This window comes from Gymnoscopelus microlampas (genome assembly GCF_963454915.1).
Source record: "Gymnoscopelus microlampas genome assembly, chromosome: 13".
Lineage (NCBI taxonomy): Eukaryota > Metazoa > Chordata > Actinopteri > Myctophiformes > Myctophidae > Gymnoscopelus > Gymnoscopelus microlampas.
Genome location: NC_139950.1, coordinates 15,838,082 through 15,864,900, shown reverse-complemented (window position 1 = coordinate 15,864,900; position 26,819 = coordinate 15,838,082). Strand labels below are relative to the sequence as shown.

General features: G+C 40.9%; 1 protein-coding gene across 1 annotated transcript in view; it reads right to left on the bottom strand.

The window, feature by feature from the left end:
• The window catches only part of LOC311059381 (protocadherin-15-like), a gene marked incomplete at its 3' end in the record, with an annotated part of 341,810 nt that overhangs the window by 141,178 nt on the left and 173,813 nt on the right, over positions 1-26,819 (bottom strand). Inside the window, exons 12-16 of the mRNA XM_084077261.1 lie at positions 25,672-25,878; positions 20,357-20,491; positions 13,098-13,247; positions 6,324-6,517; positions 1,136-1,268 (exon numbers count right to left, since the gene is read on the bottom strand). Of these exons, the coding sequence (XP_083933387.1) occupies positions 1,136-1,268; positions 6,324-6,517; positions 13,098-13,247; positions 20,357-20,491; positions 25,672-25,878 (819 nt within the window). The remainder of the gene's footprint in view (positions 1-1,135; positions 1,269-6,323; positions 6,518-13,097; positions 13,248-20,356; positions 20,492-25,671; positions 25,879-26,819) is intronic.

Sequence of the window (26,819 nt, the reverse complement as noted above, 5' to 3'; positions counted from 1 at the left end):
GAAAATGTGTTTTGTGTGTGTGTGTGTGTGTGTGTGTGTGTGTGTGTGTGTGTGTGTGTGTGTGTGTGTGTGTGTGTGTGTGCATGCATTACTATACAGTATATACTTTCTGAAATACAGACTTCGTGAGGAAAATTTTCCTGGTCCTCACAAGAGAAAAGGTTGTGAGATATGGCTGCGCGTGGTGATATTGTTGTATAATATACACGTTGCTGTCCGGCAGAAACCAGCTAACTCCATGTTTCCGCTTTTGAATGTTTTTCCATAAATCAGTGCTACTGAACAGCCTTTACGTCTGTGTGTTGATTAAAACATATTGAACCAATGGAAAGTATTAAAAACTGCTTCTGACAAAACCAGCTAACTCCATTGGATCCTCAAACTTTCTACTAAACCAGCTAAGTCCACCAAAGGGAGGGGTGGAGTCTGCTGGTTTTGCTGACTCTAGGCTCCACCCCCTTTTGACCTCCAACCTCATTGTGAGCTTGGAGGTCCACAATGATGAACAAAACCTCCTAACTCCACTTTTTGTTTTGTGTTTGTCATTTCCTGAAAAAAAATGTACACACAATTTGAGGGTTAACATCAGCTGCAACGTTTTTTTTTTACTCGATAGGCCGGGCCGAATTTGTCACATGCTTCGGGCCGGGCTCAGGCAGTACATTTATAGGCTACATTTATAATGGCAGCGCAGCCTAATAGCCTGCCACTGAGATAGTGTTGGAGCTACAGTATAAAGTTAACAGCCATCGTCAACAGTCTTTCGGGAGGCTAACATATTTTCTACTGCAGTGGGGTTTACCATGTTTCTGTATCAACCACGATTTCAGAGCAAAGCCTTTGTTTATATAAATGAAAACGAATGAAACTTACTTCGAGCTTTAGTTTAGGGTAAAAACAGCAAAAATGTGGTAACATAAGGTTGCCGTCCTAAAATTAGGAGTACATAAATTCGAGGTTGACCCGATGAAGAGCCTTGGCTCGAAACATTGTCATTTGATTACATTGGAGCAGATGAGTGTGTGGGTTTATTTTTACAGACCCAGCACCTCAACTAAGTGATGTGCGTATTTTATTAGTTTTTGTATGAGTATAGAAATACAAAAATGTGTGCGTGCGTGCGTGCATGTTTCACCTGTAGATTCACTAGTATAGCTCCGATCCTCATGGCCTCACTGACTTCCAGGTGGTAGGTGAAGAGGGGGAAGCGAGGGGGACTCTGGTTGTTAGGAGGCAACACCTCGATGTACACGGTGGTAATGGAGCTCCTGGAGAAGAAGACAACAGCAGCACACATCAACATGCTGCTTCAAAACGTTCAGTCGGTTACTCCAGGTGGCTATGGCAGTGGTTCTCAAACTTTTCAGGCCGCGACCCCCCAAAATAATCCTATTTGAACTAGGGACCCCCCCACCCTGATAAGCACTTGGAATGTAGGAGTGAGGCATTCAATTTTGAGATAAATATTACAATAGTGCGATGCGTTGTGTGCTTGTAGTTTGTTGATTGCGTTTGATGCAGTGATGTTCTTTTTTCTTTTGAGGTATTAAACAGGTCTTAAAAGACCTTAATGAGATTGTTTTGTTTTTGTCGCATTCCTAATCCAATAATTTGATGACCGGCAGCGGTTCCGGTAGGAGACACAAAGAGTCTCCTTTGTATCTCCTACCGGAACCGCTGCCTACCGGTTCGCTGGTCATCAAATTATTGGCTTAGGAATGCGACCAAAACAAAACAATATCCATGAATTCAAGTCTCCATGGGGTGACGATAGGAAAAATAAATCTCCTTAAATTGTCACTTCACTGTCATCTGGGGACCCCCCCCCCAAATCATGTGGGGACCCCAGTTAGAGAAGCACTGGGCTATGGCACTGTCAGAACTAGAGCCAGTCCAATATATCGAGGCAGAGAGGCTAATTATCCTCTGCCTCACGCCGATACGGGGTGCATTATTCGATAACCAAAATGTGCAGAGAGTCCATTATCACTCTGGCCACTTGCCAACGATTAAAATATCATTTGTGTTTATTGATATTTTGGGGCCTTCCTTTTAATAAGAACTTTGTGTTGTAACTATCTTCATCAATCTTGGGACAGGCATTAATGTATTAGGCCTATTCCAGAAAGCTGTAGTAATGACCTAAAAAAGAAGAAGAATACCAGCTCATAATAGACCTGCAGTGGTAAGCATTTTACCACAATTATCAACACATAACTGCTCTGCAAGCTGTTGTAGCTAAACATGTGCGGTACATCTTATTCACTGTAAGCCAATAATAACTTTAATAACCATTGATAACTTAATATATCGTCTTTTTGGGGTGGAAACCTCATGTGTCCAAAACTGTTACTTTTCAGGTTTCAAATGAAAAAAATAGCAAAAGTAGCAGATCTACAAGCTCGAGCTTGTAGATCTGCTACTTTTGATGCTTTTGTGTAACGCTGTAGTATGATCAAGTAGGGCGTTCATTTTCGAAAACACAAGAAGTAAAAATAAATAAAAATATGGAGGTAAGAGGTTCTGCCCGACAGCAACGATATCGAAGCCATGTGGTAATCATAAAATTATGCACACCATCATTATATCTGATGGATGGATCACAACAGACTTAAATGGTTTATTCACACCTTCAAAACTAAGGCTAAACACTTTGCAAGCAACTGCTTCATATTTCTACTATCAGAATCGACAGCATATTTCAGAACAAAAGTATTCAAGGGCAAAACATTTTTTAGGCAAAACCTGTTGGTGCTGGCATAATATAACGTGTTAGCACCGTGATAGAAGTGCCTCATCCACGGTAACACTTTACGTAATGGTTGTGTCTATAATACATAATAATCTCATTTATAATGCTTGAAGTGTCTTTGTTAGAAGTTGTTATGCATAATTATAAACATTTATATAACAAGAGTTATGAAGCCGTACAAGTGCATTATGGTGCATTATAAATGGGATTATAATGCATTATAGACCCGACCTTTCAGTAAAGCGTTACCTGGTAGTTATAATGTGCTGTTCCACTGAATTTAATGCATTTCGACCAGCACTTGTAAATTATATTATTATAAGTTATAATACTTCATAAACCTTGTTATAAGGTGTTATGCATAATTATAAACATTTATAACAAGTGTTATAATGAATTACAAATGTGGTTATAACGCATTATAGACCCTGCCTCAATACAAAGTATTACCACAAATTCATAACGTGCAAATATTCTACATGGAGCGGTACAGCTCACTTAGCTCTTGTAATATAAAAGAGCCAATAGTCTTGTGTTCCAGTGGTCACTGTTCTCAGTTGGTTGCTGCAGTAGTCAGTAGTGTGACAGCAGGCTATTATCTCTTTAGGATAGAAGCAGTGCACTCGACAATGGAGTTGAATGGTTGACTGTTAAATCATTCATTCAACATGAAACATGTCATTAGTCTGCTATAAAGGGTGCCTCTGTGGACAGAAACGGCACTGAGCAGTGAACACCCACGTACACCGTAAAAAAAAAAGGGTAAAAAGACAATTTTGGCATTCAAACTGTCGTTTGCAGTGGTGGAAAAAGTACTTTTTTTTACTTAGGTAAAAGTATACAATACCCCAATGTAGAAATACTCTGTTACAAGTCAAATTTACTTGAATAAAATTACAAAAGTCTTGGTATCAAAATGTACTTAAACCTTTAAGACCTGTGGCTGATTCTACAAATGCCTTCTAAATTAGTAGTTCTCACACTTTCAAGATTTTTCAAAAATATTCTATAAAATTGCAGATGTACAAGCTTGCAGCGTGTCACGAAGTGACCATGTAGATCTGCGATGTGTGAATAACCAACGCAAAAATCTAAAATGACACCGATGCTTTCCTGGTTTTAATGGGTTAAAGCACCAGAAGTAGAAAGTACTCATTATGCAGAACATCCCATTTCACAAGTTTTCAAATGTATGACATAATATAATATAATGTTTAAAGATCGTTTGATAATAGCAGATCTACAAGCTTGTAGATCGGCTATTTTCAAATGGCCGAAAATGTATACAGGGCTGAAGTGGTTAATGGACCGTATGTTTTGTAATAATAATCAAAATCTACAAAGTAACTAGTAACTTCAGTTTTCAAATAATTGCAGTGGAGTAAAAGTACAATATTTGCCTCTGAGATGTAGTGGAGTAGAAGTAAAAGTACTGAAAATTGGGAAATACTCAAGTAAAGTAAAACAAATACCTCAAGTACAGAACTTGAGTACATGTACTTAGTTACTTTACACCACTGGTAGATTGATAATCTTATTTGCTGATATTCTGTGTTTTCCTTTCCAATGTGAGCCTGCTGTGTTTTGATCCGTAGCTTAGTGAAGTGTGCCCTGGCCCTGCTATTTGTCAGGCCCGGGGTCGGGATGTATTTGCACAGTGAAACTCAGCCATGGAGAACCGTCTCTCCAGTAATACCTATTCCACTGTGACCTAACGCTTTGTGCCATGAAAAAAAAGTAGTGCAAGTAGACTGGTAGCAATGCCACTATATCGCTGCTGTCGGGCATAGAAACCTCTTATCTCCATATTTGAACTTTTTGTGTTTTTCCGTAAATTAACAGCCCAAAAAGAAATTTCAACTGCCCCTAGAGACCTAGCGGTAAGGCCGACGGAAATGGTAGTGGATGTATTGGATGCAGCTCAAAGTGAACTTTACTCAGGTTGCTAGTTTGTCGCCGTCCGACCTTCCTAGCCTGTGTTATTAAAGGAAAACGGGCGACAATGGCCAAAACTCAATCGAAAATCGGCGATCGAAAACTGGCGAAAGTGGCCGTTTTCAAGATGTTTTGGCCATTATCTCTGGAATGGAAGGTCCAATCTGCTCAGTTCAAAGCTTGTTGGGCGTGACTTTGAGGACATTAAGCACGCAATGATACCTTTTCGGATTTCCCGGGCTTTCGGGCCTAAAAATATGGTAATTGTTCGTAAAAAAAATCCATTAGGTGCCCTTTTGTAATTCCAGCCCCTGCCTCTCCAAATCCCTCTGCACGTCACTGCTCTGAAGGGTGGTGCTTTTACAGAAAAAAACAACAAAAGTTGTTGAGTTTAACAAGACAAGACAAGGAGGGGACAACGCATCAAACAACTCCTACTACGATGATTAAAAAGAATGTTTAGTGAAACAAATGATTGGAAGTGATTAAAAGAAATGAGACAAAGGCATCTGCCACGTTCGGCAAAACAAGAGGCCATCTGCTGTCTGACTCACAACAAATTATCTCAGAGCCTGTCAGCCTTTTGTTTTATTGACTTTCTTTTTTCTTTCCATTATTCAGCCAAACCAGCGCTTCCCGCGCCATTGATAAATGAACGAGTGAGCCGTTCTGCGTGCATGGGCATTCAATTGAAACAAAAGATAGATGATGTTAAACAAGTATCACTGATTACCAGTGAGAGATTACTTACACAGTCTGATGAAAACGAGATTGAATCAGACATGATTGTGTATCAAAGGTTGTACAAAGAAGAATACATAATTATCCATCCACTCCAATCCAACCACATCAGACCCAATAGGGCAGGGCAAAAGATCATTGTAAATGTTGGCTATTGAAATAATGTGGGGAGGGAAGGGGGGGTTCCCACTTTAAGAACCTCTGCTTTATTGGATAGATACAGTGGAGAATTACAGGAAACATGAGAGAGACAGGGAATGACAAGTAGCAAAGTTTGTCGGGCTCGGGAATCGAACCTGCGACTCGCTGTCAGGTTGCATTAGACTAGAGCCTATTATGTGGTATGCACCTTAACCACTAGGCCATCGGCACCTGGGGTGACCAAAAAGTCTTAAATGCCAAGTTTCCACCCAAATCCTAATGAAGTTGAGGACATAATAAACATGGTGTTGGAGTGTCTTTTGTGTTTTTTCTGTGTTTTGATATTTTGAACATGATTTTAGCGACTGTGACGTCATCGTACAGAATGTCAGTTCTTCCTGGACTACATTGGACTACACAGCCCATGTTTCCTGTAGTTCTTCCCAGACTACAATGGACTACACAGCCCATGTTTCCTGTAGTTCAAGTCAGACTGGCCCCTCAGCTGATGCCATCATGTTTATTATGTCCTCAACTTCATTAAAATAGGGTTTGGGTGCAAAATCGGCAAAGTTGCCCTTTAATCCAGCTCATATGGTAGAAAATCAGCGCGCAATTTTCATATTATAGAGATCTGAAGGAAATAGATTATGAGAAAGAATATTCTGGAGAAAAAAAGAAAAGATTAGAAATATTAGAAATATGAATAGGAGAAAAGAGGATTGGGAGAGATAAGTGGACAGAGGGAATATACCTTCTCTGTATTTCCGGTGCGTTATCTGAGGCCTTGACGGTGAGGGCGTAGGACTTCCCCACCTGCAGGTTGACCCCCATGGCCACGGTGATGCGCCCGGTGAAGTTATTGATTACAAAGTCTCCCTGGGCACCGGTCACGATCGTATAGGTCACCAGGCCGTTCAATCCTTCATCTGAGTCCGTTGCTGCCAACTGGGAGAAGGACAGGGAGCGAGGGACAGAGAGTCAGTGGTGGACAATAGTACTAAAGCCCAGTAATGACTCAAAGTATAGTATAGATAGTATACCTCCTGTTCAAAATATTAAAGTGAAAGTTGCTCTGTGAAATTTGTACCAGAGTTGAAGTACTGGAGTATTTGCTTTAAAAAAAAAAAAAAAAAAAAAATATATATATATATATATATATATATATATATATATATATATATATATATATATATATATATATATATATATATATATATTTAAGTATTCAAAAGTACGCATTTTGAATATCAATGCATTGCTGTATTAAAATGTAGTTAAAAGAAAACCAGATAAAAAAAAAAAAAATCTATGTTAATTATTGCGAAAATAGCAGAGACCAAACTAATGTTGCTTTATACTTGTCACACATTCTAAGGCAGTGGTTCTCAACCTTTTCAGTCCACGACCCCGCGAAATAATCATATTTGAACTGGGGACCCCCCACCCTGACAATCACTTGAAATTGTAGGAGTTGAGGCATTACATTTTGTTTGACTCGGTTCCACAGATAAATATTGTTAAAAATCGATCTAGAAGCTCACTTGTGAACTTGTGAGCTATTTTCAATTTTTTTTCCTCTTTCTTATATTATTTGACAATTTAGCCAATGTTTGACCAGTTTCTATAGTATCGTTAGTTGATTATTTTTAGCGGCGCTAGCCGCTAAAAATAATATACCTATAGAGCGGTACCTATAGAGCGGTACCTATACCTCTATATACCTATAGAGGTATAGAGCGGATCCTGCTCTATACCTGACTTTGTCCGTGTTCACCGTCAACGTTCTGATTGGTCAGACCCGTCAACGTTCTGATTGGTCAGACCCGTCAACATTCTGATTGGTCAGACCCGTCAACGTTCTGATTGGTCAGACCCGTCAACGTTCTGATTGGTCAGACCATGGTTTGAGAACCACTGGTCTAAGGCAAGGACACAGTGAGCATGCTATCATGTCCATGCTTTGAGAACCAGTCAAGCGTTTAATGTCTCCCGGTTGGGAGCGGCCGCGTGGCTCCTTCAGTCAAATCGCCCACCTGTGCCAATCAATCGTGACAGGAAGAATCTATTTTTAGTGGCCCTGCTATTAACTTATGAGAGTACCACTCTTGCATAACCAAAGAACAAACGTCTGGCATTTAAGCTAATGGTAAACATGCTGCATACTGTGTGTACAAAGTGAGTGACCTTTTCTAGCAGCTATTGTACAAGAGCACCGTAGACCTTTCTTTAAAAAAAAAGAAAAAGAAAACGGCAGACCAACAGAGTGACCTTTATACAAACAAGGGTTTCGATTCAAACCAATTGACTACATGCTGTCGCGGAGAGACCTTGACCTCTCCATATTTCAACTTTTTGAAGAAAAAAAATGTCTGTAAATCAAGGTTCCCAAACTGTTCGGGCCGCGACCCCCCAAAATAATAATATTTGAACTGTCCCCTTCCCCCCACACTGACAAGGACTTGGAATTATAGGAGTTGAGGCATTACATTTTGTTTGACTCGATCTGTTCCACAGATAAATGTTGTGAGAATAGCTCTATAGGGGCTGGGGCGGCACTAGCCTGGTAAACCCTCCCTCCGGAAATCTCATTTGCATTTGTTTTCCTGAAATCAAATGCAAATGAGATTTCCGGAAAGGGGGGGGGGGGGGGGTTTACCAGGCTAGGGCGGCACCTGTCAGCAGGGAGGGTTGGGCGGGAGGAAGAGTAGGACCAAGGCTCTGCCTCCTCCCGGTGGGGGCTCCTCTCCGGCAGGTGAGACAGTAGGGTACAACAACAACAACAACAACAACAACAACAGTAGTGACAACACATGTGTGTGTGAGTGTAAGTGCTTTAAATGCGTCTGTCGTTTTTTCATAAATATTGAGAGCTTATGACTATAATAACTGCACTGAATCCAACACATAGGCTCTATTTTTCCATTTCCTGAAAAGTAACAGTTTTGGACATACAGTACAAGGTTTCCACCCGACAGAGACGATATGGCAGCTCTAGATGTGCATGCCTCTCCACCTTTGATGTCATTAGAACGAGGATGTACATCCATTATGGCAGAGCAGATTATCAGATCTCCATTAGATACACCAGTTGCTGGAAAACTGTGATACTAATGCACACCCCCGCGTCATGCCGGGTTGTCAAACTAATTAACCCGTTCAAACCGGATACGCATCTGTGTAACCAACTTTAACCGTTATTTTATACTTTAGATATTCAAAAATAGCAGATATACAAGATTGCAGATCTGCTATTTTTTGAAAAATCATGAACATTTGTGCAAATATATATATTTTTAAAACGTTTTTAACTCAAATCTTTGCATCTGGGGGGTCCCTGGAACAACATATTTTGAGGGGTTGGTCCGCGGCCAAATAAATATAATTTTGGGGTGCCTTGACATGAAAAAGTTTGAGAACCACTGAGAATAGCACTCAGTGCCACGCTATGAGCTTGTAGATCTATATTTGAATAGCCAAAGTATAAGATAACAGTTAAAGTGGTTAAAATCTAAAATGACAGATGCTTTCCCGATCTTAATGCGTTAAGCTGCCAGTGATTTTCCTTCCGGCAAATTAACTTCAACATCCTGCCGTTTGTAAACGTCGGGAGGACCTCAAAACTGTACTGTAGCTCCTTATCTGCACTGGTGTAAAGTAACAGAACCTACACGCTCATAGCTTGAGCTTGTATATTATATCTGCTATTTGTGAATAGCCAACGTATAAAAGGATAAAGTGGTTAAAATGATTGTGATGCTGATCCCCTGGAACCCCCCCCCCCCCCCCCCCCCACTTTGAGAACCACTGCACTACAGTACTGTCGTGCTGTAGTGTACAGGCTCCTCCCTCATTTATCGTTGAAGTGTCCTTGAGCAAGACACTGAACCCCCGACAGGTCCCGATGAGCATGTTGTTGCCTGCCGAGTGCCGCGCTATGAGCTTGTAGATCTGCCATTTTTTTTAAAGCGTGAAAATTTGTGCAAATCTTTTTCCGCAGCGCGGAAAAAAATGACGCTTCACCGGCGCGTTTCACTGTTTCAGCGCTCCTTCAGCAGCTGCTGATTCAAAATTTCGGCACTTTTCGGCGATAGTTCTGTCTTCTTTCACTTTCTCCACGCCGTTTGGTGCCCCCCCAAGGTTGGTCAAGCATAAACTGAGGGGGCAGAATTTGCAACTGAGGGTGCCAGGCCCCCTCAGGCACCCCCGTGGCGCCGGGCCCGAGTCAGGATAGCCTAATCGTGTGCACTAACACTCGCGTGATGTCATAAAAAATGGCGTCCCCCCCAGTAAAAAAAAAATCTCCACTACACCACTGGCCACTTGTGCATGAATGGGTGAATGTACTGTAATGCACAGTGTAAAATAAAAACTACTTCTTCCTCCACTGTACTGTAGCAACTGTAGCAGCTTATCTGCACGGCGTTGAAACTTTAATGCAGTCCATGGACCTCTCTGTTTGACTGCCCCTGATGTTGGGAGACACGAAAAAAAAGCTGTAGCATCAAGTAAGTGTGAGCGTTATTCCCCCGGGAGCCCTCGGGCTCGCATAAAAGGCTTAGAGAAATCGGTTAAGCGGTCACACTGTATCGGCTGCTCCGCGACCCCACTGGCCCTCATTTCAGGGAGGGAGAAAAACGGCAGAATTTTAGGACAGATTAAACTTGACCTTTTCAGTGGCTGAGTTTTTTTCTCTCTTTTTTTTCATCTTCGAGAGAGGCTGTGCTGCATGGACTGAGTCACGTACGAGTTCATGCTCTGTTTACCAAACACCAGACAACCAAATGATGAGGATCAACTATACTACGTTGCAGCAGTGCTAGATCAGCACGAGGGCTTGGAGCGCAAAGGGCGTGAGAAACATTTTCTGAACTGTATAGGAGAGCTTTTCATCGATTGTAATTATTTAACTAAAAACAACATACAAAATACATATGTTAAAACACATCCCTTGAGGCCTAATCTGCATACAAGTATAGACTGCTAAAATATGTTTTAAATTAAATAATTGCAATCAACGAAAAGCTCTAAATTAATGTCAAATTCTGAACATTTCACTTACACCCATGCACCTCGAACAGAAGTCTCCCTGATAATGTGCCTGCACGTGTGTGTGTGTGTGTGTGTGTGTGTGTGTGTGTGTGTGTATGTGTGTGTGTGTGTGTGTGTGTGTGTGTGTGTGTGTGTGTGTGTGTGTGTGTGTGTGTGTGTGTGTGTGTGTGTGTGTGTGTGTGTGCAGAGCTGCCAAGTCTCACCCTTTGAGAGTGAGAGTCACGCAATTTAACCTCTTCTCACACCTCACGCCACACTTGCCATTTCACACGCTTTTTTCCCTCTCTCAGCAAAACAAAAAAACAAAAAAAACAGCAACCGGGTGGAAAACGGAACGCTCGTCCTAAAACACAACGGCACATTTTTTTCGCGGACCGTGACCGCCGGATTAGACTCGGGGCGAGGGTGTTTTTGGGACGACAGTTCCATTTGGGGAGGTGCGCTGCGCAATGGGATGGACTGTAGACATGGTTCGCATGACGCTCGTCTGTCACAAGCATCATGGAAAGTTCCTGGCTTTTGATTTTTTACATTTACAACTCTCACATGTACATAAACATTCAGATTTCAAATATAAAGTGCTTACCCACGAGCCACGGATGTTACAAGTTGATCCCACCCGCCATACGTACCGTATCTCCCGTATTGTTCAATAAAAAGCATTTTAATCCGATCGCCGGCCATTTTCTTCGAATTTTCTCCGATGCTTTCAACTATGCGACACTAATGGTTGGGAGGTATATTGCACTCTGGTGCATTACAAAAAAATAATAGAAAATGTCCGGCGATCGGATTAAATTATGCTTTTTATTGAACAATACGGGAAATACGGGTACTTATCACGGGTCGGATAAACTTGTAACATCTGTGGATCGTGGGTAAGCACTTTATATTTGAAATCTGAACGTTTATGTACATGTGAGAGTTGTAAATGTCAAAAAATCTAAAACCAGGAACTTTCGATTCCATGCATTCGAGCTTGCGGATCTGCTACTTTCGCTATGTCTAAAAGACGATTTGTAGCTTGAAGGAAGCAGACAGAGTGTTTCAATGGGAGTATCGACTAATGGTCAGTGGTGTTGTTGACCCAATACGGTGGATTAGTCCAGACAGCTGATCTATTGGGTAAACTGTTACCCTGGCCTGGGTGTCCATGACACCATGATGTTTTAGTCACCGCTCTGAGTCTGAACACACTCTCCTACAGGCTCGGTCCATTATCAACACAGCATTGGACTCCATTCTTTGAGCTTGTTTGATTTGAGCAGTGTGCTGTGTGTGTGCCGTGTACACAATTTACGCGTGTGTGTGTGTGTGTGTGTGTGTGTGTGTGTGTGTGTGTGTGTGTGTGTGTGTGTGTGTGTGTGTGTGTGTGTGTGTGTGTGTGTGTGTGTGTGTGTGTGTGTGTGTGTGTAAGAGAGTAACAACAGCGTAACATTTTCCAACATCTTCAAAAGTTGTGAAAATAGCCAATCTACAAGCTCACAACGTGTCGCATTGTGAGCTTGTACATCTGCTATTGTCTCTATTTTTTAAATAGGACTTAGGTGGTTTATTTGGTTAATGTATTTCTCATAATATCTTCTTATATAAACATTGGCTTACGGGAGGACCGGCCGGCGGACCATGACATCACACTCATGTCACTATGACTCAGCCATAGCCATAATCCATAGTGCAGCTACGCCCAAATATGGAGTGTGTTGTCTAACCTCAATGTGTTGTCATGGCATCAGGCGCAAACAAATCAGTCAGCTCCATATATTGGCACAAAAGGGGGCATGCCCATATATGGGCATATACTGATGACATCAGCAATCTCCATACATGGGCATATTGGTCGGATCGGCGGTGTGACGTAGGTTTAAGGGTTGTGTAGTGGCCCAAACCTCTAGTATAGTCAAAAGTACAATATTTTCCGTGCAAACGTAGTCACGACAAAGTCATAAGTGAAAAAACAAGTACAGATACTACATTTTCTTTCTAAAGGTAGTGTAAGTGATATTTTTGGGTTAAAACAAAATGTGTTTTGTTAAAAAGGTTAAATCACTATATTGTAATAGCAATCCTTGTTATAGAGTGTTTGTTCAGTAACAGGGCTCTCTGCGTCTCTCCAGCTCTTTAATAAACAGAAGATACATTTTCAGGTGGGTGGCTTCAGCCAATCAGGAGAGAGAGTACCCATTTATCAGCTTAAATCTTATAGTGTTCCAGTTCCAATTATGTCTGCTCATTTCTTTGTGTCATCACTTCCAAATTCACTTGTTTATCCTCTGTCCTGTGTGAATCTCTCCTGATAGGATAAAATGAGCATCCCGACCTGAAAACGTATTTCGAGTACAATGAGTACTAAAGCAATTTATTGACTTATTTTAATAAAATAATATCACATTCTAAGTAAATGCACTCTGCTTCCATCCACCACTTGATAATATTGGTGATGTTGATCAGTTTAACACAGTGTGTGATAGATTACCTGTAGCACGGTCTCTCCCTGCTGCATGTCGGTGAAGACCTCGATGGTGTAGGACACCTCGGGGAAGAGGGGCGTGTTGTCATTGGCGTCGATCACCAGGATGTCGACCGTCACGGGGTCGCTCGTCTGCATGCCGTCAAACGCCACCATCTTCAAACACAGGAAACAAACATTACAATTTACTATTACAATTTAGCAGTGGTGGAAAAAGTACTTAAGTAAAAGTATCAATACTGTAGAAATACTCTGTTACAAGTAAAAGTCCGGAATTCAAAAATGTACTTGAGTAAGAGTATAAAATAATTGGCATCAAAATGTACTTAAAGTACCGAAAGTAAAAGTACTCATGGGGCACAAGAGGCAACAAGAATCGGGGGTAAAGAAGACAAAGACAAAAAAGAAGAAATTGCGAGATGAGGCTCAACAAGGATATTATGCTTTAAAGGGCACCCAAATGGTCAGCAGCGGTAGGGATTTGTCAAAATAACATGCTAAATTACAGATCCATTAACGTATGAATGATATTTTCCTTCCTTGGGGAAGGTTAATGGGAAATGAACCGAAAATATATCTAAACCAATTTTTTGAAGAACCAATAACCCACTTAATCTTACTCATGTAGGTTAATCAACAAATCGAGAAGCATTTATTTTTTTCATAATCGTCGAAATCGATTATTGTGATTAACCACTCAACCCTTTATTGTTATACTTCATTGTACAATGGTGCCGTACAAAAATAGAGAAAATAGCCAATGTACAAGCTCTCATTGTGAGCTTGTAGAGCGGCTATTTTCACTATTTAAAAACAATTATAATTAAACAATCGTCCATCAATTGGATTCGAGGCAGAAGTTTTAAATAATTGTGGTATTGATTTGAAGTCATATCGCCCAGGTCATGCCCTCCCTCTCTCTCCTGTCCTGGCCTTTCCTGTCTCTCTTCTCTCTCTCTGCGGTCACGATCAATAAAGCAGAAATGCAAAAATCAAGAAATCTTTAACAATAATAATGATGTACATCAAAAGAAGGAATTTTAAAAAATCTCAAAAGGGTAGCACATACAAAAAATTCAATTAAATGGAGGACAAAGTACTCATATTTCCATTTTTTTTTTATTTTTTTTATTGGCACACCAATAAAATGAATGCTTTAGCTACCCTTTTGGGATTTTTTAAAATTCCTTCTTTTGATGTATATACTGGACTTTGGGTCTAGCACTCCACTGAGAAAACCCATTGTTGATGTGCAACCTCTTTTTCTTATTTAATAATAATTATGTATTTGGATATTGTCGCTGTCAGGCAGAACCCTCTTATCTCCATATTATAACTTTTTTGTGTTTTTTTTTGTAAATGAATGCCCTACTTGATCATACTACAGCGTCACACAAAAGCATCAAAAGTAGCAGATCCACAACCCACAACTCAAAACATGTTGCTTTGCGCCGCGTTTCAAGCTTGTAGATCTGCTACTTTTGCTGTTTTTCAATTTGAATCCTGAAAAGTATCAGTTTTTGACATATGAGGTTTGCACCTGTCAGACGATATGCAAAAGTGATATAAAGGGCAAAGTGCTTTGCCTCAAGGGCAGCGTGCAAATTGAGCTAAAATCGATGACGTCTTGGCACCGATTTTGGAAGAGAAAGATCAAAAGGACCGAATGGGAATTCAGAAACTCAGTGCAGGCGAGGAACACCAAACAACTGTACAGCAACAACAGCAGCAGAGAGAAAACAAAGACAGAAAGAAAAAGCAACAAGAATCCAGCAGAGGATATTGCCTTTCTCCCAAAATTCACAGAGTGTTGGATTGGAGATGACATGTTTGTCTCTCTGTCTAGCTAGCCCATTCAAACCGGGAACGCATCTGTGTAAACACTTTATCCATATTTTATACTTTGGCTATTTTCGAAAAATCGTGAAAATGCGTGCAAATCTTTGAATATATATATTGTTTATTTTTTTAAGTTTGAAAAGTAACAGAGACGATATATTACATAAGAGTTGATAAAGAGTTGAAAAAGAAGGATTTAAAGTGAATGTACTGTACTGGTCAACATTAATAAATAATAATAGCTCAGATTTGCATAGAGCACTTTAAGTACCCAAGGCCGCTTTACATAAAAGAAAAAAGGACTCAACTGTATAAAGAAAAAGAAAGATAAGAACTAGACTAAAATCGCTAGAAGATAAAGCATGGGTTGAGAGATATTTTAACCTCAAATAATCTTTGCATATTACTGTTAAAAAATAAAAACTGTTTTGCTTCAGTTTCTACTGTACTGAAATCAAGAGAATCTTAACCCATTCAATCTTCTAGTGTTGCAATTTTTTAATTGAATCCTAAAAAGTAACATGTAATGTATTAATTTATTTGAATAAAAAGGAGATGCTAGGGTGGCAGAGTGGTAAAGTCACTGCCAACCACCATGGAGGTAGTGGGTTCGAATCCACCGTGGTGCAACCGGCTTTGTCGAGCGTCTACACGAACACAATTGGCCCATGTTCAGGGGAGGGAAGCCGGGCAGGAGGGTGATATCGGTCATTGCACGTACTCTTGCGGGCTGGGGCGGCACCTGTCAGCGGGGAGTATTGGGCGGGAGGAGTAGGACGAAGGCTCTATGTCGCCCTGGTGGGGGCTCCTCACTGGCAGGTGAGTCAGTCGGATATGACAGCAGTGACAACACTGAAATGTGTGTGGGGAGGAATTAATTGGCATTACAACTAAATTGGGGAGAAAAAGGGGTGAAAAATAATTGGCTACTAAAGGGGATGCTTTACCCCCTCGTGTCCCCCAGGTGTATTACAATGTCTGTTTGGTGAATCGAATTCAACATTTACCTAGGCTATGAACTGAATAAAAATATAACATAAACACTCACACTATCTATACTTGCTCCATAAAGAAACGGTTTCATTTAATTAGCAACGTTTTGATACAAAACCTTCAGGTATGACTGACTGACTGACTTGTATAAAGTATTTTATTTTGTACAATATAATGTTGGACATTACTTGCAGGACAGTCTAGTGGAGTCGTTCGCACTCAACATTTCACTGCTCATACGTTTTGACACATAACATCTTTGAAAGCTGAATGAGTTGAGGGTCAGGGTATGCATTACAGATCATTTTCTTTAATGGTCAAGGTCATAGTGCATGGTCAAACTTTAGACCTATGCTTATGGGTCACATTTCCACTGACCAACAGAGTACGGTGCGCGGGGGCGTAGAGCATCTCTCAGTGCTTTTCTGCACTGTAAAATATTTAACTTCAATGCATTTTACCATGCATTTGGTTCCATTTGAACACTCTCAGTTACAGACCTGTAAGGGTTAATTTGAAACCCCCAGAAGGAACCCTGAAGGTCGGGATAGGACTCCATAATCAAATTCACAAATGCAAAATGCATTCTATTATTATCATTGCCATTGCGGATCTGCTACTTTTGATACTTTCGTGTGACACTTACAGTATGATCAAGTAGGGAGGGGGGGGGGGGAGGGGGGGGGGTGTACAGTTCTGTCCTTGATGTATGACAATAGCAGTCGTTCTAGACACGTCTCAACCACAGAGGTGAGAGCAACAGCATCATTCAAACACGTCACTTGACATGTGACAAATCATCTCGCTTGGCAGGGGAGGGGGGGGGGGGGGGGGGGGGGACACAATGTGTGGGATGAGGGCAGTGTGGCAATGAGTCTGCCCTGGACAGACGTGTGTCTTTATGCTGCGTTCACACTGACAGCTACACACACGCGCGTGGACAATATTTTTGACAAGGTGTTGTTGTCATCTCTCAGTCAATCTCTTGCATTGTTGTATATATTATACAGTACTAGTCCCAGTGAAGAATTACTGGTCTACCTTAAGTCAGTCCACCTTAAGGCCAGGAGCTGATTTCATTAGCTTGTTTACTGTGTGACATCATGTGTAATGGTGGCGAGCCAATAGATTAGCGTTATTGTTATTATTAACTACGGCGTCGAGCCCCCCCCGCACGCGCCGGGTCGCGAAAAGCGCTTGTTTTGAGGTGCGAGTCAACACAGCGGCCCACCGGTCGGGGCTTACTGGCAGTGTAACTGTCCCAGAAGGAGAGACAGTAGTTTGAGTAATACGTGTTTGTTTATTTGGTTTGTGTTATTGTAATGTGCAAACTTTGTTTGAGAGACTTCAGTGTAACATGTCAATAATTGGATGCACCTGTGTGGACTTTGCTTCATAATGATTATGGACTGAACAAGTGTATGTATTTTATTGTCTAGTTTTCACAGTGTCTTGTATTGTGTCTGTTTGAAGGAGTTTGGAGAATTATGGAAATAAATCCCAGAAAATACATCTGTATATGATGTGTGGACATTTGTTGAACCTGTGGCAGCTACAGGCAGGGCACAACACACACACACACACACACACACACACACACACACACACACACACACACACACACACACACACACACACACACACACACACACACACACACACACACACACACACACACACACACACACACACACACACACACACACACACACACACACGTACGTGTTGGAAGATGCTATGGTTTTCTGATACCCTAACTAGAAGATTGATCTGGTATGGTTTGTGTGAGTGAGTGAGTGAGACAGACAGACTGAGAGACAGACAGACAGACAAGACAGACCACCACTGGTTGTAGCTGACAATGATAATGGCAGAGCAGTGCACCACTATTGTATGTACACGCACGCGCACACGCACGCACACTCACACAGTATACACAAAGACACACAGCTCCACTGCTGTGCAAATAATGTGTACGCCTCTGCACACACAAACATATGTTTGTGTGTGTGGAGACGTTTACTTTACACACACATATTATGGACACACACAACTCCAGTGTAGGAACAATGTACACAAAGCACACACGCACACAAGCTGTCATGAACCACGAAGTAGCCAATCAATAAAAACAAACAGCAAACACAAATATTTTTTCAATCGAGGATTGGACCTGTAGCTTATTTCTCTCTCAAAAAGATTATTCATTCCCTGTAAATGCTACTTGGCATGTAACACTGAATGAATAGATTCAGAGCCCTGACGCCAAACTATGCTTCATATATGCTTCATATAGGCTTCTTATATCTATGCTCAAGTATGCTCAATAAATATATATTCTAATCCAAGAGTTGTCTGACTGAACTGCTATTTTTGAAAACATTTGAACATTTGTGCAAATCTTTGGATATATATATATTTTGTTTAATGCTTGTCGAGGTCCCTGGCACAACATATTTTTTTGAGATGGGGGGTCCGCAGCCAAATACATATCATTTTGACATGAAAAGTTTTGACAACCACTGCAGTAATAGACATCCAACTAGTAGAACAAGTGATACTGTACGTGTGCAGAAAGCACCAGCGTTTGTTGTCCCCTGGGGACACATTCACACAGAGGCTATTGTAGGCTTAAGTGATGCCTGGTGATGCTCTTTAATGCAGGGAGAGAACACCTCTGGGGAGAAAGAAGCTATTTTCTTAAGACGCAGCAGCCGTCCCTTTGAGCAAAGCCTATGGAGACAAGCTCCTCGCTCCAGTAAACCAGGCTTCTTGCCGTACGCAACAACAGAAACGAAATTACCCCCTTTGGAAAAAAACAACGCACAGTTCGGCGGTTCATGGACGTCCTATACTGGTACTGTACACAGCACTTAAAAGAGTTAAATGGAACGCCTTGAGAGAGCGCAGTTCAGTGAGTTTGCATGCTTGGTTCCGTTCTTAGAAAGTTCAATGGGAGAGTTCTGAATACTTCATGCCTGTAGACTTAAAGCGGCACTATGTCACTTTTTTTAAATAAATACAATTTAATTTGATCCAATCTGTACGGTAGAGTGTGTTAATACAATATAACTTCTATAATTGGGGTGGTTGTTTTGTCTCCCTGCTCTTCTATTGAGACATTTACATCGTGTTAAAGGTCATGTCTCACCTAGACACAAGATCTGACATGAGTTTTGACCTGATGGTCAAGATTCAATTTATCCCCTGAGCAAGCAGGCAGGCTCTATTAGCTCAATGGTAAAAACAAAACAAAAAAGCAGCACTTGTGCAGGAAACCGCGTTCAAATCTGGGGTAGAAGAGGAAAGTTACATAAAATAATAAAATACAATGTGATCAGAGGTGATCTCTCTAGAATTGTCCGTAATTTAACAGAAAATTATAACGAAATCGATATTTAGAACCAACCGCCGACTTAAACTTGCTCATGTAGTTAATCAAATAAACGAGCAGCATTATTTATATACTATTTATTTTATAACATATTGGGATATAGCAGATTTTTGTTTTCTCCCCCACAATTTTTTTCTCCACATCTTGTGAAGTTTGCTTCAAATCAGATAATTATGCAAATTGTTGATGAAGAGGTTAATTAGTGTAATTAAAACATGTTCATGGAATACAAAATAACATTTCAAGCACTACTCTTATTAAGTCAATAACAGTGCTACAAGTGCTTCAAATGTAAGGTAAACAATAAACAAGTACCAGTATCAGGGCGGACACTCTAACCCCAAGGCCACTGAGCTGGTGGTTATGTTTCATAGCATAACACTATTAAGAAAATCATCCCCTCTCATCCCCTACTCCTCCGGTTTTCAAGTCCTAAAACAATAAGGCCTCTATGGTGCCTGGTGCTACAAGGCGCTGCTGCTCTCCTACACATCTCTGGCATATTCCAAACACGCTCAGCTCAAGGCCTTTTACACTGTGTGACCTATGACCTTAAGCAGCCTCGGTATAATATAACTACATGATGCATGATCAACACTGAACAGAAAACGAAATAGTGCAATTTCGCTCCACATCAAGATAACATAAAATGTGTTGATATCGGTGGCAGTGGGCTCAGGAGGTTAGGGCGGCCGCTTGGGAAACGGAATGTTCCCGAGATTCGATCAGCGGCTCCCCGCGTGTTAGTGTCAAAGTCCCCTTGAGCAAGACACTGAACCTCTAACTGCTCCCGATGAGTAGGCTGGTGCTTTGCATGGTTTCCTCCGCCGTCGGTGTGTGAATGGGTGAATGCAATCCATATTGTAAAGCACTCTGGATAAAGCTAATGCACCATTTACCATTGGTCTTCCCTGCTCGCCAAACATATTGGAATCGTTATCGACCTTGAACAATCTATTAGAGATTAAGTCTAAAACACATTAATTATGCATATAGATAATGAGCTGCGGGCGTTAGGGTTTTAGGGGTATAGACGTACCGTGAAGGTGTAGGTCTTCTGCGTCTCCCGGTCCACGGGTTTCTTGAGCGTCAGAAAGCGGGTGATCCCGGTCGGGGTTATTTCAAAGATGGCGGTGAAGTCGCTCAGAGTAACGGTTAACAAGGGGTCTTTCGTCTTCACACACGAAAGGTATTCGGGGGAAAAAATGTAAAGAGCGTGTTAGTATTGAGACATTGGTCATTATCCAGAGAAAAAAAGAACACGATTAAATAGCAAATCTGATACGAGAGAAGGGGAGAAAAAATATGTCAGCACATATCCCATTCAATCCGGGAACGCATCTCTGTCATTTAGATTTCTTTGGCCATTCAAAAATAACAGATATACAAGCTCATAGCACAGATCTTGTAAATCTGCTATTTTCAAAAATCATGACAATGTTGGCAAATCTTTGAATATATATTTTTTAAAGCGAACATTAACGTTAGTAACTGTCAAATGTCTCAACAAATGTCTTACATTTTCTGAAAAACTACTGTTGCTATATCAGTAGTGCTCAAACCGTTTCTTGTCAAGGACCCCCAAAAATGATATGTTTTTGGCCGCCCCATCAAAATATGTAACACTATGAGCTTGTAGATCTGCTATTTTTGAATAGCCCAAAGTATAAAATAATGGTTATAGCTAAAAATGTAAAACGACACAGTACATGTCCCCGGATAGAAAGGGTTAAAGAGAATGCAGCAGAAAGGGAGCTGAGAATTGAACCAGAAGCCAGTGACTTTGTTTCTATATCAGCAGTTCCCATCCCTTTTCTGGATCAGGGCCCACTTGAAAAGAGTTGGCGGCCCACCCACCTGACCGCTTAACACAGCAGCCGTGTGCATTTAGTTTTTTCTGGAGATGTTTTTTAATGATTAATCAATCGATTGTGTTCCGACTTGGTTCAATGGAACTAGCATAGTATAGTATACTGTCAGTTCCTATTTAGCGGTTTCAAAAGGAAAACTACATTTCCAGTTTTTTTTACAGTCATTTATTAGTATTATTAATGTTATATAATCATTAAAATGTGAGTGTTTTGGCAATGATTCGGGGGCCCACAATATACAATATCTTCAATCGCTATATCTTCAATATCTTCATGGCACACCAGTGGGTCCTGGCCCACAGGTTGGGAGTCACTGTTCTATGTATATATGTTGTTTTTTAATCCATTAAGACCGGGAACGCATCTGTGTAATTTCTTTGGCTATTCAAAAATAGCAGATCTACAAGCTCATAGCTATGAGCTTGTAGATCTGCTATTTTTTGGGGAAAATCGTGGAAGATTTGTGCAAATCTTTGAATATATGCTTTAAAGCGAACATTTTTAACTCCGATCTTTGCTTCTAGGGGTCCCTGTTCGCTTTAAATGTATATACATATTCAAAGATTTGCACACATTTTCAAGATTTTTCTAAAATAGCAGATCTACGAGCTCACTCGGCGCAGCGTTATGAGCTTGTATATCTGTTATTTTTGAATAGCCAAAGATATCTAAAATGACACAGATGCGTTCCCGGTCTTGGGCTAACCAAGAAAGAAGTAGAGGTAATGGTTCCAGATGAGAGAGAGAGAGAGAGAGAGTATAGCCATCATTATACAAGAGACACAATTAGGTTTAAATGGAGCAGATGCTGAGGGGATTTGGGGTCACGAAAACATTTTGGCAGCAGAGGCACACTGCAGAGACTTTAGCGTCATCTTAACCTCTCAAATCCTATACCGTCTCTGTCGGGTGGAAACCTCATACGTCCAAAACTGTTACTTTTCAGGGTTCAAATTCTAAAGCATCAAAAGTAGCAGATCTACAAGCACAAAACGCGTCGCTTCGCGCCGCGTTTCGAGTTTGCAGATCTGCTACTTTTGATGCTTTTGTGTGACGCTGTAGTATGATCAAGTAGGGAGTTAATTTACGAAGAAACACAACACGCTAGAATATGGAGATAAGAGGTTTCCGCCCGACAACGACGATACACTGTACAGTACTTATTTGACCGGAGGAGTCCCCAGAGGCTCAAAACTTTTAATCCCTATCCGAGTGGATCACATTTGGATTTTGGGATAACAAAACAAAACAAAACCCCCCAAAACTGTATGGGGGATCACTTCAACATCCGATCTGTGATCATAGAATTATCTCAGCAAGCATTATGTCAATAAGAAATTTGAAGTTTGATTAATCAAATAATATCTTTAACAGCCAAAATCAAAATAGCTAGTATTTTAGAGGATGTTAAGTGTGTGATTCATGTCTATCAACGAGTCTCGTTAAGCCAGCATTTACCAACCTGTGGGTGGTGGGTGGGTGGTGAGGAGATTACAAGTGGACCCCAAAATAATTGGCAAAACACTGAGATTGTACTGATAATTTAACTTAAAACTAACTGAAAAAAGTAAAAACATTTTCATTTGTCTTTAACAAGCTTGAAAAATTAGTTTTCTTTGTGATATCGATAAATAGGAACTTAACGCATACTACGTTGGTTCCACTGATTACAAGCCGGAAGGAACACAGTCGATTGATTGATTATTAACACGAATGGCTGCCGTGTTAGGTGGTCAGATGGGTGGGCCGGCGAGCAATTTAGTGATTTTAAAGTGTGGGCCCTGATCCAGTAAAAAAAGGTTGGGTAACGCTGCTTTAAGCTCTTTCGGTAAAAACAGCAGCTTTCCTTTGCCTTATTGATTATGTTATCTGTGCTCACTCTTCACTCTGATTTGTTCATCAAGAGAAATGATCAGAGCTGTAGAGGGAGGAACCACAGGCGCGTGACTTTAGTTTAGTTGTGCTGTAGTCGGTGTGTGTGTTCTGTGAGGAATGAAAGACTTTTCAAACATCATAAACAGGACTAATGTGCTAGTAAACGTTGTGTGTGTGTTGTCGACTGTGATGAATGTTGGACTTCACCCGTTTTAAACACAAGTCGAAGATTTCAGATAGGCTAACCCAATACTGTCAGCACGGGGTGAGAAAGGATTTGGATTTGACTCACTTACTCCTTGTGGGGTAAAACGCGCGAGCGCACGCACGCACACACACACACACACACACACACACACATTCTTTTTCAAGAATAAAGTGCAAAGCTCAGGTAGAAAACCTCATATCTCCATGTTTAAACTTGTTGTTTTTGTTTTTTATTTTCTTCATAAATGAATGCCCTATTTCCGTCATACTGCAGTTAACCCTTTAAGACCGGGAAAGCATCCTTTGTGTCATTTTAAGATCTCTTTGGGCTATTCAAAAATAGCATATCTTCAAGCTACGAGCTTGTAGATCTGCTATTTTTGAAAAATCGTGAAAATGTGTGGAAATCTTGGAATATATATATATATTTTTTTTAATGCCAACATGTGTAAATATTTAGTTCCAGGGACCCCCAGAAGCAAATATTTTAGTTACGAATGTCCCAAAAAAAAAGAAAAAGAAATAGCAGATCTACAAGCTCATAGTGCGGCACTCGGTGCCCCGCTATGAGCTTGTATATCTGCTGAATAGCCAAATAAATCTAAAATAACAGAGATGCGTTCCCGGATTGAATGGGTTAAGTGAAAGTGATTAAATGTGCCTGTGGGGGAAAAGCGTATAAATATTGAACCGGTGAAAAAGTATTAGCACTACTTCGGATCAACGGTTTTGGAAATACAGGGTTTTCTAACCCGGGCAGCAGCTGAGTAAATTCAAAGAACATTGCAGCAGACATTGTTCTGACTTCATCAAGTTGAACCAAACCACAGCAACAAACACACACAAGTTCAACCTCATATGAGGTTTGAATGGAAACTCACAGCAGAGCACTCAGATACACTCCACACACACAGTCGTCATTACCGGAGACCAGCATGGGGGGCGGGGCGGGGGGGGGGGGGGGGGGGCTTTATCAGTGGTGGAAAAAGTACTGAAGTACTATTGCAGTATTACTGCAATGTAGAAGTACTCTGTTACAAGTAAAAGTCAGAATTTCAAAATTTACTTGAGTAAAAGTACAAAAGTATTGGTATCACAATGTACTTAAAGTACCAAAAGTACAAAGTACTCATTGTGCAGGCTGTTCCATTATTTCACAAATTTCCAATGTATAAACATCTTTTGAAAATAGCAGATCTACAAGCTCACAATGCGTCGCATCACGACGCATTGTGAGCTTGCAGATCTGCTATTTTCAAATGGCCGAAATGTATATAGGGCTGTATATATATTGTACTTAAGTACAGTACTTGAGTAAATCTAGGTACCGGTAGTTACTTTCCACCACTGGGTTTTATTCAACGGTTAGTTATATAGCAGCGAGGGGAACATGAGGGCAGAAGAACTGCACAAAATGACATTTACAAATATTGAGGATGTCTCCGGCAAAAACGAATGCTTCCAATGCAATTTATTTATTTTTTTCACATCCAAAAAAAAAAAAAGTGTAGTCATGCACTTTCACATTATGAAAGTGCACTTTCTTAAAGTGCACGTTCCCACTTTCATATTATCAAAGTGCATGAGCCGGCTGTAGAAAAAACAAAAAACACCCAATGGCAACCCTTTTATACCTACAGGAATATCACCGGGAGCCAGCTATAACAGGGGAACAAAGCAGCATTAATATGACTCATGGACATCACCATAACCAGTGTGTGTGTGTGTGTGTGTGTGTGTGTGTGTGTGTGTGTGTGTGTGTGTGTGTGTGTGTGTGTGTGTGTGTGTGTGTGTGTGTGTGTGTGTGTGTGTGTGTGTATCTGCAAAAGTATGCCTTGTGTTATGCATAGGAGAATCAATGCAAATCAATTTGAAAAACTTAGTGTTGATTAAAGTTTCTATTTTAGATTGAAATTATATATAGTACTGTATATTAAATTAAATATCAATCTATGAAAAGAGCATTTAACTCTAATTATGCCATAACCAAGACAACAAGTAAAATATAAGATGCACATCAGCTGAAATGAATTGGTATTGAATTAAAATAGCAGGTCTACGCACCACGTTGTGAGCTTGTAGATCTGCTATTTTAGATGTTTTTCCTTTCTTTTGTCTTTTCGTCTCTGTCGGGTGGAAACCTCATATGTCCAAAACTATTACTTTTTCAAGATTCAAATTCAAAAGCATCAAAAGTAGCACATCTACAAACTCGAAACGTGTCGCTTCGCGCCACGTTTCGACCTTGTAGATCTGCTACTTTTGATGCTTTTGGTTGAAGCTTTCATTATAAAACACAAAAGTTAGAATATGGAGATAAGAGGTTTCTGGCCGACAGCAAAGTTATTTTTTTTTCTATCTAAACATTGGCTGTGTGCATGTGGAGGCTCCCTAAGCGTACCTCTTCAGCGTCATTGTCCAGAGCGATGATGCTGAGGGGCACGGTGAGGTTCCTGCTGAAGGAGATGGTGGTGCCCACCGGGGAGGCCTCGCTGATGTAGCCCTGGTACGACGCAAACTGGAAGTACGGAGCGTTGTTGTTCTCATCCAGGATCTCTATGAGGAGGTCACTGAAGGCCGGCAGAGGATGACCGTTGTCCTGTTCGGCCTGGAGGGAGGGAGAGAGAGAGCGAGGGAGAGAGAGAGAGCGAGAGCGAGAGCGAGAGAGCGAGAGAGAAAGGATTTCTGGTTTTGTTCAGAGAGAATTCCGATGTTTAGCACTGACTGTCCACATTGTTATCTACAAGTGATCAGGTCAGATTTATGTATTCTTCAGACATTGTGCACCACCTATCTGCTTTGGTTGCTGTGGTAACGATGTAACGACATAGGCGTGAGCAACGCTTAACTTATACGATAGTGAGCGATGATGTCGCTCACCAAAATTAGCAGATCTACAATCTCACAACGTGTCGCATGTAGATACTTGAGCATGTAGACGTCAAACAGTAGTGTGTCCAGACTGACACACATCTTTAGAAATCACATTTCAAACCACCCAGGAATGTGGTTTAAATCTGATGGATGCCAGATGGAAGAAGCTTGCGTCGCACTTGTTTCACAACCTACTTCCATCTGGTATCTCGGTAGCCCAACCGCTGAAGAGGGCGGTCCCTTTTTTCAAGCTACTTGGCAGGTGATTGGATGGGACCGTCTGTCTATCACCGTCTGGGCGTGCTAACTCCAACCAATCATATTGACGTGTCTACATGACGTATAATTCAATTCAGACCCAAGGGAGATCCATATATATATATCACGTATAGTAGCAGCAGGAATGTTCATTCCCCTCAGAATAGGGCAGCTTGGGTTCAAGTGGTTAACAACACAGTGCTGATGCTGCTATCTCACTAAATGAGTCGAAAGAGAAAAGAGGAACACCTTTGGTTAAGAGTAAAGCTACATGTTAAAACCATTAAAGTCCCAAAGACTAAGTGTTGTTCCATTGGAGCACAGACCCAGGGAAACCAAGGCGTCATTTCTCAGCGTGTCATTTCAATTACAAAAAAAAAAAAAAAAAACGCTACATTGACTAAATTTAATCAGCGG